The sequence below is a fragment of the Mobula hypostoma genome, chromosome 15 (genome assembly GCF_963921235.1).
Source record: "Mobula hypostoma chromosome 15, sMobHyp1.1, whole genome shotgun sequence".
NCBI lineage: Eukaryota > Metazoa > Chordata > Chondrichthyes > Myliobatiformes > Myliobatidae > Mobula > Mobula hypostoma.
The window spans coordinates 17,985,299-17,999,213 of record NC_086111.1 but is presented as its reverse complement, the minus strand read 5'-3'; the positions used below and the strand labels follow the sequence as shown (position 1 = coordinate 17,999,213).

Sequence of the window (13,915 nt, the reverse complement as noted above, 5' to 3'; positions counted from 1 at the left end):
AAAATCAGACACAAGGAATGAAAGCAGGAATAGGCCATTCAGCACCTTCTGCCTGCTGTACCTTTCATTAAAATTATCTCTGGCCTACTTCAGCACATCTTTCCTGCATTAACCCCATATCCCTTCATCTTTCATATCTTAAAAGCTTTATTGATCTTTGTCTCGAATATACTCAGCAACTGAAATTTCTTTTGGTTTCAAGAATCACTGTTAACTTTGTGAAGAACTTTCATCTCTGTCCTCCTTTGATTTCTGACATCTAATTAGGAGGAGCATTAATTCCTCATCTACCCAGTTAGGCTTGTTTAGGATTTGTATTTGAATGAGACCACCACTAGAGGGTGTGAGCTAAGTCTGCTTATTCTCTCCTTGTACATTCCAGGAATCACTTGACTTCACTCTAACCTTGTGGACTTCCTATCTAATATTCCAGGTGTAATTTCACCGGGACCCTGCATACTGACAGTAAACCTTTGTGGTAATAAACCTGATTCTGATTCAAATCTTCTTGCACTAAAGGCAAAAGTATTATTTCCCTTTCCAATTACTTACAGAGCCTACATTTTAAATTCCAGCACAAGACATCTTGTCTCAAAATACTAGCACCTTCTAATCTCGTTACTTGCAAACATACTGTTCTTCTGATTTTTTTTCTCTCTATGAGGCAGGATGACCTCACATCAGTCTACATTGTATTCCAACTGGCACATTCTTACCCATTCATTTGGTCTGTCTATATCCCTCGAGGCCTTTTGTGTCCTCTTCACAGCCCAAACTGACAGCTGCCTTTATATTATAGCAAGCTTAGATATCTTGCACGTATTTCGATTATCCAAATCATTTGTGTGGATCATGACTGTGGCTTCAATACCAATCCTATTCCCAACCTGAAAATTACTCATTTACCCACACTGTTCTTTGTGCACTAACCACTCCTCAAAGCACATACTTAGCCCTAATACCATGTGGTCGCATTCAGTTTAATCGGTCAGTATAGATGTTGTGTCTTAGCTATCTAGATACACAAGCCAGGGCAGTACAATATGGAGAGGAAGCTGTTGCCCATATAGCAAGCTCCCCCTCTCCACAAATCTGATGAACCCAAAAGAACGGCAGAGACCAATACAGTTTGGCACCAGCATTGTCACAGAAGTGCCAGTCAGCGTGAACTCAATGTAGGACTGCCTTAGGGACTCCAGCTCTGGGTTTTTCCCTCTGGGTTTACTGCTGAAGCCTTCCCCATGAGTGGAAATAGCCACAGGGCAATGGAGGTTTGAGATCAGAGTTCTCCTTCTTGATGAGCCCCATCTGCCCAAAGCGACTGGTTTTAAAGCACCAGAAACCCGCCTCTGCCCCTTCTCCTGTCAGTAGAAATGGTTCCACCACACATGAAGACCAGGAGCTAGACGTGGTTGTCAGAGGCTATTTGAGTCGCGTACCATTGGGAGCATTTAATAGGTAGCGGAGTTTGTCCCCATTACCACTCCCAGGTAGAACAACCTTAAGGAATACTATCCAAGCAAGTCTGGGCTTGAGGAATGACAAATTAACCTAACTGCTGTGATTAGTGTTGTAAATGCGGGTGTGTAGAATTAGGAGCTGCAGTCTCAGAATAAGGAGTACATTCAAGATGGGTAGGAGCTTTGAATGTATAAAATAAACAGAATTGATTTCTAGATATTAAGGGAATGGAGGGACATAGGAATAGCGCAAGAAGGTGGTGTTGAGGTGGAAGATCCATTGTGGCCTTAAAGCATGCTGGAGAATGCTCAGAGGCCCAAGTGACCTACTTTTCCTGTTGTGTTCTTGGAGCAGCTAACAACTGAAGCTGCAAAGCATCCTTGTGTAAAATCTCCCTCTCTCTGATCTATCAAACTGCATTTCCAGAGCTGGTCTGGTCAGTCCATTAGCACTTTCCTGCTTTTTTCTTTGGAGTGGAGGAGGATGACAGGTGACTTGATAGAGATATAGTACAAGATGAGAGGCATCAATTGAGTGGATAGCCAGAGACTTTTTCCTAGGGCAGAAATGGCTAATACAGGTCCACAATCCCTTAACTGAAATCCGAAAAGCTCGGAAAACTGAAGTTTTCTTCGTGGAGTGTGGAGCATGTTGTAACAAGGCTTGTTTGGCATGCCAACAGCTGACGTCACTCAGATGTGACATGACAGCACTATCAGAGGCCGCCAGACATCAGTTGTGGCTCAGCGCTCATACTGGTTACATTGACGAATTTGCCAAGATAATATCTGATGAAAACCTTAGCCTTGAACAAATTTACAATGCTGATGAGAGAGCAACAGCAGGTTTCAAAGATGCTAAGGACAGGTTAACTATTCTTGGGTGTACCAATGCAGCAGGTACACACAAGGTGAAGTTGGCAGTGATTGGAAAAAGCCAACATCTGAGATGTCTGAAAGATTGTTTAGACATAAACCTGTGTTAATGAGACAGATGACAGTTGAAAAAGTCTTTAAAAACGCCGTCTGTCCTAGTGCTGCTTCATAAATTGAGAATCCTGTTCCTGGCCCATCAGGTACCTGTACGTATTTAGCTTAGTTTGAACCTGTATATGTCCTAGAGTATTTACGTTCTACATTTATTCCAATAAGTCATTTACCATCTGTTTGACTTGGTTTGTTTGAAGCTGTATGTTTTTATGTTTTTGTTGGAAATAAAATGTACTAATGTATTTATGGTCTATAATTGTCCCACTATTTCATTTATCAGTATATTACTCTATAAATAAACTGTAATAGTATTTGTAAAAGAGTGCAGATCGGGAAAACCCGGAAGTTCTCTCTCCAGCACTGGTTGTTTGAGCATATACAGACATTTTTCTTGTCATTATTCCCTAATCAATATAGTATAACAACTATTTACTTAGCATTTACATTGTATTAGGTATTATAAGTAATCTAGAGATGATTTAAAGTATACGGGAGGATGTGCGTAGGTCCGGAGCTCCCCCAGGTCCTAAAGTCCGTCCGCACTGAGACAAGTTAATTATCAATATATTTATCAATTTTCTGAAATCCGAAAAATTCTGAATTCCGAAATGCGACTGGCCCCAAGGATTTCGGATAAGGGATTGTGGGCCTGTACCAGACGGCCTAATTTTAAACACAAGAAAATCTGTAGATGCTGGAAATCTAAAGAAACAGACACAAAATGCTGGAGGAACTCAGCAGATCAGGCAGCATCTATGGACAAGAGTGAACAGTCAACATTTCGGGCTGAGGTCCTCCTTTGGGACTGAGGGAAGGGGTGAGTGAGATGCCTGAATTAAGAGGTGGGGGAGGAAAAATAGGCTAGCTGGAGGGTGATAGGTGAGCCAGGTGGGTAGGAAAGGTCAAGGGCTGGAGAAGAAAGATCTAATAGGAGGGAAGAGTGGACAGTAGGAGAAAGGGAAGGAGAAGGGGACCCCGGGGGAAGTGATGGGCAGGTGAGAAGAAGTAAAAGGTCAGTGGGGAATGGAGGAAGGGGGGCTGATTTTGTTCACTGGAAGGAGAAATCGATATTCATACCATCAGGGTGGAGGGCACCCAAATGGAATATAAGGTGTTGCTCCTCCACCTTGAGGGTGGCCTCATCTTGGCACATAGAAACAGGAATGGGAATCAGAATTAAAATATTTGACCACCAGGAAGTCCCCCTTGTGGCAGTTGGTGTGAAGGTGCTCGGCAAAGTGATCCCCCAAATTATAACTGGTCTCACCAACGTAGAGGAGGCCGCATCAGGAGCACCGGACACAATAGATGACCCCAACAAAGTTGCCTCACGTGGAAGGTCTGTTTGGGGCTCTGACTGGAGGTGAAAGAGGACATGTATGGGCAGGTGTAGCACTTGGGCCACTTGCAGGGATAAGTGCCTGGAAGGAGATTAGTGGGGAGGGACTAATAGACCAGTGAATCATGGAGGGAGCGATTCCTGTGGAAAGCAGGAAGAGGGGGAGGTAAAGATAAGAAAGGCCTAATTTTAAGCTGATTTGAGGGAAGTATACAGGAGTGTGGGTGACAGAAGTCTCTTTACACAGTGGGGAACACAGATCGTAGGAAAAAAATGGAGGTCTATGTAGGAGGGAAGGGTTAGATTGATCTTAGAGTTAGTTGAAAGGTTGGCACAAAGGACCTGTACTGTATTATTCTATGTTCGGCTATGAAATCAACTCCATGAAACACTTGTTCTCAGTTCCCCTTAAAACTTGACAGGGTTCCTAATCACCATATTTTCATTTGCACATATACTTGATTAATAATGCTCCTGTGATGACCCTTTACTGATGTTAAAAGAACACAATTTTTGCTTGTTTTTGTAGAGGAAGCTATGGCCAATTATTTAAACCCATTCTCTGACCTTGAACACCCATGTCAGGTAGTATGTAATGTTGCTTGGTCAATTAATGCTTCACACTGTTTTGCAGAATCAAGGCAGCAGCATGGATGCCCTGTCAATGGACACTGTCTGCAGGCTGTATGAGGTGGGCCGTCAGCGGTTGGCTGAGGAAGAAGATGAAGAAGAAGATCAGGTTTGTATAATATTAATAGATTCTCAAACAGTTAAGTATTACACGCCAATACTTAGAGTCTGGTCACAATAGGGCAGTTGTCATTGCTCTTAATTTCATTCACTATCATTTGGCCCTGGCACACTAAGTACATGTTTCACGTTGCTCTGTTGGTTCTGTGAGCAGTTCGGGATCAGATGGAGTAGAGTTACAAGTTTGGTGTTTTGGGGGTGGAGGAGAGCAATGTTTTGTTGTGACGTTAAATGTTAGTTTGCTTTCATGGCAGGAGAATGCTACTAGTAGGACAGTTTTCACAGATCTGTTGCTGTTGCCTGTCTTTTTATTTAAGAAACACAAGCACAATGTGCTCTCCTTCTTTCATTGCCTCTGCAAATCCCAGTCTAGGTAATTTGTCTCCACATGAGCAGACTTTTTTTTTACCAGAGTTGTATCTTAAAGTTCCTTGGCCCTGAACACTTAGAAAAACAGATTTCAAAATATTAAGAGATCAGCTTTCTTTATCACATGGACTTTGAAACAGTGAAATGCATTGATTGTGTCAACAATTAACACAGTCCAAGGATTGTGCTGGGAGCAGCCCACAAGTGTTGCCATGCTTTCAACATAGCATGTCTACAACTCACTAACCTTAACCCTAACACTGATCACAGCAAGAAAGTACAGATAAATATGATTAATGATGCATAGCAGAGGGAAAACCTTTTTACTTGTAAATATTGCAGATAAACCAAATGGTAGAACAGTCAGAAAAAACATCATTTTTATCAACTTCATATATTTTAGCACAAAATTAATGCATTAGCCACCCTCATCCCTTCTATTCCACCACAAAGCTACAACTTGTCTTTGGAAACGCAGCACAACTAACTTTCACTTCGTCATTTCTGGGCATGACTGGTGTGATGCTCTAGCTCTCTCTGAGGATACTGGCTAGCTGGATCACGCAGAAGGGGCACTCAGGAGTCTACGGCATTGCTGAGTACCTTGGAATCATGTATGGGCCACACTTAGTCAGATTACCTCACAGAAAGGAGTTAAGTTTTTTTGCTTTCCAGGTTAATCTAATATTAATTCATATGGTGGCATTCAAACTCGTGCCTCTAGATCAGGAGTTTTATGCCGTGTACTACCATTAACCGAAGGGTCCATTGACCGCAAGTTGGGAACCCCTGCTCTCTATCAGTGGTCAGGCCTCTGCAAACTTGTTTTGGTAATTTAATCTTGTTCAACAATGCAAAAGAAATGTTATGGATTATTTCAGTGTGAGACTGTGAGATGAAATCTAAAATTAGCTTGCCTGGGTAACAATATAACCGGCCACTGTTAAGCAACCTTATTGGGAATTACCATGTTGAATATTTCAACTTCTGCATGATCTGCATTGAGTCTTTTCTTGTCGGTGGCTGTTAAATTTTGAGAATGCGACTGAACAAAGCTGTGGCGAACAGAGGTTGCTTGACTGGGGTTTGGATCTGTTAGCAAATATCCCTGCCTAGGATCAGCCCTTCACCTGGGAGGAGGAAAGTACCATCTACATCACTGCACCACGTCAAGCAAGCTGCCCCAGGTTTGACTGTTGCTCTGCACCAAGGTAGATGTCTTTGGCTGGAACATAAGTGTCACTGGCTGGCCACACAGGCCTTTAAGCCAGGATGGAAGAAAGAGTTTTCAAATCAGTGCTGCTGAAGGAGATGCCTCTTCTGTTTGACCTGTTCCATAGATTCTCACTTGGTAGCAAGGGTTTGCTGGTACAAGTTGTACCGGATTCCAACAGAAATCTCTGCCATTGCAAAATAAGCTGGGGAAATAAGTCCAGAAATGACTGAGACAGCGTTAAGGACAGCGTTAAAATTAGATTTGAGATTTTCAGAGTGGTGTCTCCTTCACAGAAGAGTGACAGTAATTGTTAGAGTAATACAGCGGAGAAACAGGCCCTTTGGCCAACTCTTCCATGCCGACCAAGGTGTCATCCAAATTAGTACCATTTTCCTGTATTTGACACATATCTCTAAACTTTACATTCCATCTATTTGTCTAAATGTCTTTTAAATATTATGTTTGTCCCCATCTCTGGCAGCTCATTCCATCTACCTACCAGTCAGGAGGAACTCAGCAGGTCAAGCAGCATCTATGGATGGGAAAAACAATCAACATTTCAGGCCGACCCTTCACGGTGAAGTCTTGATGAAGGGTCTTAGCCCAAAACTTCAACTGTTTATTCCCCCCCCCATAGATGCTGCCCGATCTGCTGCGTTCCTCCAGCATTTTGTGTGTTGCTGTAGATTTGCAGCATCTACAGAATTTCTTGTTTGTCATGTACTTACCATCCTTTATATGGATATTGTTTTCTCTCTGGTCCTTTTTAACTTTTTCCACTCTCACCATGCATCTGTGAGGTCTGGTTTTAGACTCCCCTAACCAGAAAAAAACAACTGTGACCCCTCAGCTTACTAATGCCCCATTTTATCAACGCCACAGTCCGGGAGCAGAGTCTGGAGGTGAGGGGTGGTGGTGTTCCAGTTCTCCCTAGTAAAGCCTGAACCCGCCAGTCCCAGTAACATCTTGTGAATCATTCTTAACATCCCAACACTTGTTCTCAGTGCCCTAAATAATGAAGACAACTGTGACAAAAGCCACCTTCGCCACTACCTAGTCTACCTAGATAGAGCTATGTATCTGTGTGCGTCGCTCTCTCTGTTCTACAACGCTCTCCAGGGCCTTAAAATTTGGAATTCTTCCATCAAAAAAGTGAAGCCAGATTAGTGGGGGATTAGTAAGGTTAGTGTTTTTTTGCTCTTTTAGGGCTGTTAAAGGGATGTGAAGTGATGGTAAGAGTTTAGTAAATAGACAAGATACAGATCAGGTAATTGAAGATGGAACACGTTCACTGGGCCTCCTCCTGTTTCTGAAACTTTTAAGTTTTACACATTTTGAAGGAAGGATTGACCAGATAATGAACAAAGTTAGTGATATTGTTACTGTCGCAGGAGGAAGAGGAGGAGGAGGAGGACGATGATGACGATGACGACGACGATGATGACTCCGAAGATGATCTGGACGACTTGGATACTGACCCATTGCTGGAGGGCGAGGATGAAAACAATGGGAGCGAGGCGAATGCGGCTGAGGATGGTGAGCAGGACTTCACACCATCTGACGAGGAGGAGCTAGAGGCCCTGCTGGGTAATGGCGAAGATGATGCTGGGGAGGACGACGAGGATGATGATGAGTGGGAGGACATTCTTGAAGATTGTAAGTGTTTTTTCACATTGACGTACAGTTACAAGAAAAAGTTTGTGAACTCTGCAATTACCTGGTTTTCTGCATTAATTACTCATAAAATGTGGCCTGATCTTCATCTAGCCTAAATAACACGCAAACAATTGTACTAGTTCTCATCAGTACTGAATACACCATTTAAACAATCACAGTCTAGGTTTAAAAAAAAGTATGTGAACCTCTGGGGTAATGCCTCTACAAAAGCTATTTGGAGTCAGGTGTTCCAATCAATGAGATGAGTTTGGAGGTGTAGGTTGTAGGGGTACCATGCCCTATGAAAAAGACACAAAGTCAGGTTACTGACAGAGCCTGCTCTTCTCAAGAAAGACCTGTTATGTGCACCTTGCCTTGATCAAAACAGCTTTCAGAGGACCTTAGGAGAAGAATTGTAGAGATTCATGAAGCTGTAAAAGGCTACAAAAGCATTTCTAAAGACCTGAATGTTCATCAGTCTCCAGTACGAGAAATTGTCCACAAATAGAGGAAACTCAGTACTGTTGCTATTCACCCAAGGAGTAGGCATTCTGCTAAGATCACATGGAGAACACAAAGTGCAATGCTGAAAGAGGTGAAAAAAGAACCCAAGGGTAACAGCAAAAGACCTGCAGAAATCTATAGAACTTGCTGAAGTCTCTAATGTGTCCACTATAAGAAAAACACTGAGCGTAAATGGTGTACCTGGAAGGACACCATGGAGGAAGCCATTGCTCTCCAAAAAACATATATTGCTGCATGTCTTAAATTTGCAAAAGACCAGCTGGATGTTCCACAACACTTCTGGGACAATGTTCTGTGGACAGATGAGACACAAGTTGAACTTCTTGGCAGAAAGTACTATGTTTGGAGGAAAAGGGGCACTGCACACCAACACCAAAACTTCATCCCAACTGCGAAGCAAGTTGAAAGGAGCATCATGGTTTGTGGCTACTATGCTGCCTCAGGGCCTGGACAGCTTGCAATCATTGAGGGAACAATGCGTTCCAAATTGTATCAAGACATTTTACAGGAGAATGTCAGGGAAGCAGTCCATTGTCTGAAGCTTAACAGAAGTTGGATGATGCAACAGGACAATGATCTGAAAGACAAGAGTAAATCAACAACAGAATGATTGAAAAAGAACATTTATTTTGTGTGGGATGGCCAAGTCAAAGTCCTGACTAATCCAACTGAGATGCTGTAGTGTAACCTGTAGAGGACTGTTCATGCAAGGTTTCCCAGAAGTATTGATGAACTGAAACTGCTTTGTATGGAGGAATGGTTTAAAATTCCTCCTCGTCTTTCTGCTTGTCTGATCAGCAACAACAGAAAACGTTAGGTGGACGTTATTTCTGCCAAAGGAGAGTCTACCAGTAATTAAATACAAGGGTTCACATACTTTTCCCAGCCTGGACTGTGAATAGTTAGGCAATGTGTTCAATAAAGACATGAAAAGTACAATTGTTTGCGTGCTATTAGTTCAGGCAGATTGTGTTGTCTATTATTGTGACTTAGATGAAGATCACACCACATTTTATGAGTAATTAATGCAGAAAACCAGATAATTACAAAGGGTTCACAAACTTTTTCTTGCAACTGTATTTAGATCTGACTCCCAACAAAGTTTCTAAATGTGTAGACTCTGCATTGCTGTTCATGGACAAATGAAGCTCATAACTTTTGTTTGTCCACCTGGCACTCACCCCGTCCCCTGCTCCTTCAGCACCTTCCCTTCTCCTTGACAATGGACACAAGAGAATGCAAGCTGATGTTAATGGAGAGCATTAATCACTCACGAGCAGCAAAGCATCCCAAAGCTCTCCACAGACACAGAATGATTTCAGAGTGTGGTCACTTATCATGCAGGGAGATGGCTAGTCTGTTTTCTATCCTGCTAGGACAATAGGAACAGCATTTTGTAAAACTACTGATTGAGGAGATCTTCGAAACAGTGCCATGGGGTCCATCCAAAAAGGTGAACAGTACCAGTTTAATTTATCCAAGTGGCAGCTGGTCGACAATGCTCTGTTGATGCTTGCATCCAGAGTCAGCTAGGGTCTTATGCTAACCCTATCAAATTAAGTACTCAAGTTCTGACTCGTAGCTGACGTTAAGAGATGAGTAATGCCTTGGCAACATGGTGAGCATCTCTGCACAAGTTTTCCTAAGCCCTTTTACCAGCAGGCGATGTGCTATTTGGTGTATTTGCATGGTTGGTATTCAGTGATGTGGTTTCAAGGGGTAAGGAGAAGGGAGTCCATAGCAAAGTAGCTAAAACCCAGTGAAATTCCACGTTTAACTAAGTTTTGGATCATTTGTCGAAGTGGTTACTAATTGTTCCCTTTTCTTAACCCAGCAGATAGCACAGATAACTCTGACCTGGAAGATGATGTCATCCTGTCCCTAACTGAATGAATGTTCCACGTGAATTGGTGGACCCAACAAGAATTGAGGTGCCCAAGTGTAAGGCACATCCCTCCCTAGGGAAAGCAAAGCAAGCGTAATGAACGTTTTTTTCAGGGTCCGTGAGTTCAGTCCTGAAATATTCACACGCAGAGAGGGGAACAGAGCTGGAACAAATCTAATTATCAAAGTAGTGCTACCTTTCCCGTCGAATTGTGTGAAACTGAAGAGACTCTTCAGCTGCTGCAGGCTGTAAGCTGTGGAAGAATCGTGCCTCAGAGGTAGAGAAGTTGTGCATGGTGTGGCCGTCACAGCTTCAGGATATGGAGACACAGTGCATTTAAAGCAGAGAACTTTTTTTTTAATGGATTTTCTAGGGGACATTTGTTTGTGTGTGAGTGTGTAAATATAAATATATATAAAAGAAAAGAGCCATATATTGAGGATGGTCATAATGAAGAATTGGGCTGTAATTTTCCATTTGTAATGTCAAAAAGTAAAGCTTTGAAACTGAGTTCAATGCCCTGCTCACTGCATCCTGCTAATGCTCGTCTTTTAACATTAAGGGCCCTCTCAATCAGTGTTACAGAAAATAGTTTGTGCTTTCGTTGCCATGGTGTAATAAGTGTTGGTAAATTCATCAGGATCTTGAGACACAAGATGAACAGATATGCCAATAAGTGATCAGTTTGAATTGAAATTCCAAGTGACTAATGTGAATAGCAGTTGTGGCTCTGTGTTTCCCTTGTATCTGGCACATCTCCTCCACATCCAACCTGCATTGACAATCAAGGTACACATCATGGAGTTGTTTTTGTTTTAACTTGTCTTTACTGTCGATCCAGCACCAGCCAAAACATCTTTCAAAAGAGCTAGAAGAGAGGAAAAAAAGAAAATGAGCTGCCTCATCATAACTAAGTAAAAGCTGATCGGGTTTCATGGACTGCATTATTGGACACAAAGCATGTAACTTTCTGCTTGGGATTTCAGAATGACTATTCCTGAGTTCTGAGTGCAGAGCACAATTCTCCTGACGGTTGTGAGTGGGTGCTAACTGGACATTTTCTTTAAATGCATTTGAGAGTATGCACAAATGAAGTGCACAAGTACAATGTGTGATACCATGTGTGCACACTGTTCCCAGGTATGTACATGCAAACATATATGCAGACAAGCATAGACACATTTGCAAATTCTGGTTGCTCCTTGCTCATCGTTAACTCCACTGATTGTATTGCCTTACAAAGTTAAGGAGAAATGCTGACCTGTGGAACGAACACAGTTAAACATCACAACTAGCCAGTGACGCCAGCACCACAGTGATGAGGACCCACTCTGCACAGAGATGGAAACTCCCTATATCTGCAACCAGTCTGCAGAGTGAGAGATATTATGTGTCCCACTCTCAGTTCTGCTGAAGATGATAGTTACTTGTTCCTTTTTCAGTCTTCTGCTTGGTTCCAAGCATGAAGAAACTCCTTTAATGCTTCAGTAATTAATAACTTTCTTCCATCGTCTACTATTTCCTAGTTTGTCATCTTTCTCTTTTCTAACGGTACCAGCTAATTCCCCAGTGGCGGGACCTGCATTTCTGTCGCTGGTCAATTTATGGAAAAGAGAGGGTGACCTGAGGTGAAAGATACCTTGTAGTTCTCAAATAGACCAGGTTAATCAGTGTTTGGGCAGAGTTCCTGGGGATGATGACAAACTTTAGTGTATATCTGAGTGAACAATTCATTCACTGTTTACAGGTGATGGTTTGGACTTGACTCAGATTATACTTCCATCAAAATTTTAATTTCATATGGTTCTAAGATATTCATTCTGTAACCTCAAAGATGTCTCTGTTGTCTACCCTGGCTGCTCTTTGATGCACATCTCATTTTCTTCAAGTGTTTCCCCCAGTGGCTGCCTTCGGGAGAGATGCTGGTCACAGTTATAACAACTGAGTAACCAAGCCCCTGATATCTCAACTTAAAGATGGTAGGTTTTAGATTACCTTCCTCTACACCTCCCTCCAATCCCTTTTTGAGGTTTCCCTTTATTTGTTCAACTGAAGTAGATCCAAAAAGAGGCCTTACTCTCAACTTTTCCAAGCAGAATAATTATAATCTGCTGATGTCTTATTGGTATAGCAGCAGCATTATATACAAGTAGCTTGGAGTGGTGTAGAATATTACTTCCTCTTCAAACTTGTCCTTCGATATTAGTCTCCAAGTATTAATGTACTTGAGCAAGTGAATGGATAAAATGTTTTAGCTTTGTCCCTTGAATAATGAAAGAAGTTGTGTTTCATTGACAGGAATGAGATTTGGGTGGGTAACACTCAGCTTTCAACTTCTATCAATGTTGGCCAGCATAAGAAACTTTTGAATCGCCTGGGAAATTACCTTTCTCATGAGTTGCCTTTTTTCTGTGATGCAACAAGATTCAGTAATCCTGCTCAGTGCCCATTGGATGGCTAATGAAAGAAATGTCATACTAATACAACTGGAGGGGTATCTGCGTGCATTGTTCCAAAGAGCCTTGGGCTGTTTATGTAATCTTAACGTATTTAAATCACATTCACTTTCACAGAATCTAAATGCCCCAGTAACCTTTAACCAGCCTGTAGGGTGATATTCAAATGCAATAAGCCAGTAAATTAAAAAGAAAAGGCTTCTTGGACTGGTATGTCTGGCCTTCAAGGGCCAAGCTCTGTGGCTAGAGAAGAGTGTGCAGAGTTTTAAATATACCAAACCCATACTGTCCCAGCCTGAGCGTATTGGGAAACTGCAGAAGGATATTTACTATCTAATGCAGGATATTGCTCCTCGGTGGGGTGGGACGATCTTTATCCTGTGCTACTTTACTGTGGCAATATAGAGGAAGTTTCTCAGTACTTATTCTGTATTGTACACCAACTGAGCAGTATTGATGCTGACTACTGAATTCTTGGTGGAGGGGAGAAGAAGTTCCTTTTCCCCAAGTGTTGTCATCCATTTCACCAACCTAAAACTCTCCGGGGTAAGCAATTGCCCAAAATTAGCCTCAAGACCATCATAGATGAGGTCACAAATGTAATTTTTGAATGAGAAGCTCATACCCTGAGTTGGACTAGCCTTGTTATACCTATGCTGCTGCGAACAGTAGCAGAGGTAGAGTGGGTCAAATCTCATTAATGCACTGACATTGTCTATGGGTTTGCAGGAGTGAGGGGTGTGATATTACGTGAGCAACACCATGAGAATGATACCAGATAGATGGAATCAATTCTCCCTCCTTGCTGCAGCTTCTGTCTTTTGACCCAATGATTGTAGAACAAGGTTCTGCCACAAAGTGGTGCTGGAATACAAGTACTGGTTGCTTGCAGCAGTAGCAAGGCAAGTGATGTCATTGTTTCAAAAGAAACAATCTAATTATTTTCCTTTTTTTTCTAGTTCTAGTTGAGCAGGACAGGGTCTCCACTTAGCCCTGACTTGGGCTGTTAATGGCAATGCACACATTACGGTAGACTGTCTCTTCGGGTGGGGAGGAGAAAGTATATAAAGCAAAACATTGAAAGCTCATTAGCAGGAAAAAAACAAACAAGAACCAGGTCTTATTTCATGCGTTTACCTAAGAGGTGCATCAATATTTTTGTGCATTTTCCTGTAATTTACAAACGTGTGATACAAAGCACAAACTGTAAAAAGATTAGGCCTTGTACAGAATTCAGCTGAAATATTTTTATTACTGAAAATGAAACAA

General features: G+C 42.1%; 1 protein-coding gene across 6 annotated transcripts in view; it reads left to right on the top strand.

The window, feature by feature from the left end:
• LOC134356730 (DDB1- and CUL4-associated factor 1-like) overlaps positions 1–13,915 on the top strand; it is a 96,307-nt gene extending 82,392 nt beyond the window's left edge. For 5 of the 6 annotated variants that reach the window (XM_063067809.1, XM_063067810.1, XM_063067807.1 and 2 more), the window contains 3 exons: positions 4,424–4,528; positions 7,516–7,780; positions 10,140–13,915. In XM_063067809.1, coding sequence (XP_062923879.1) covers positions 4,424–4,528; positions 7,516–7,780; positions 10,140–10,198 — 429 coding nt within the window. In that variant the 3' untranslated portion in view covers positions 10,199–13,915. The remainder of the gene's footprint in view (positions 1–4,423; positions 4,529–7,515; positions 7,781–10,139) is intronic. The other variant, XM_063067812.1, reaches the window with a different exon arrangement.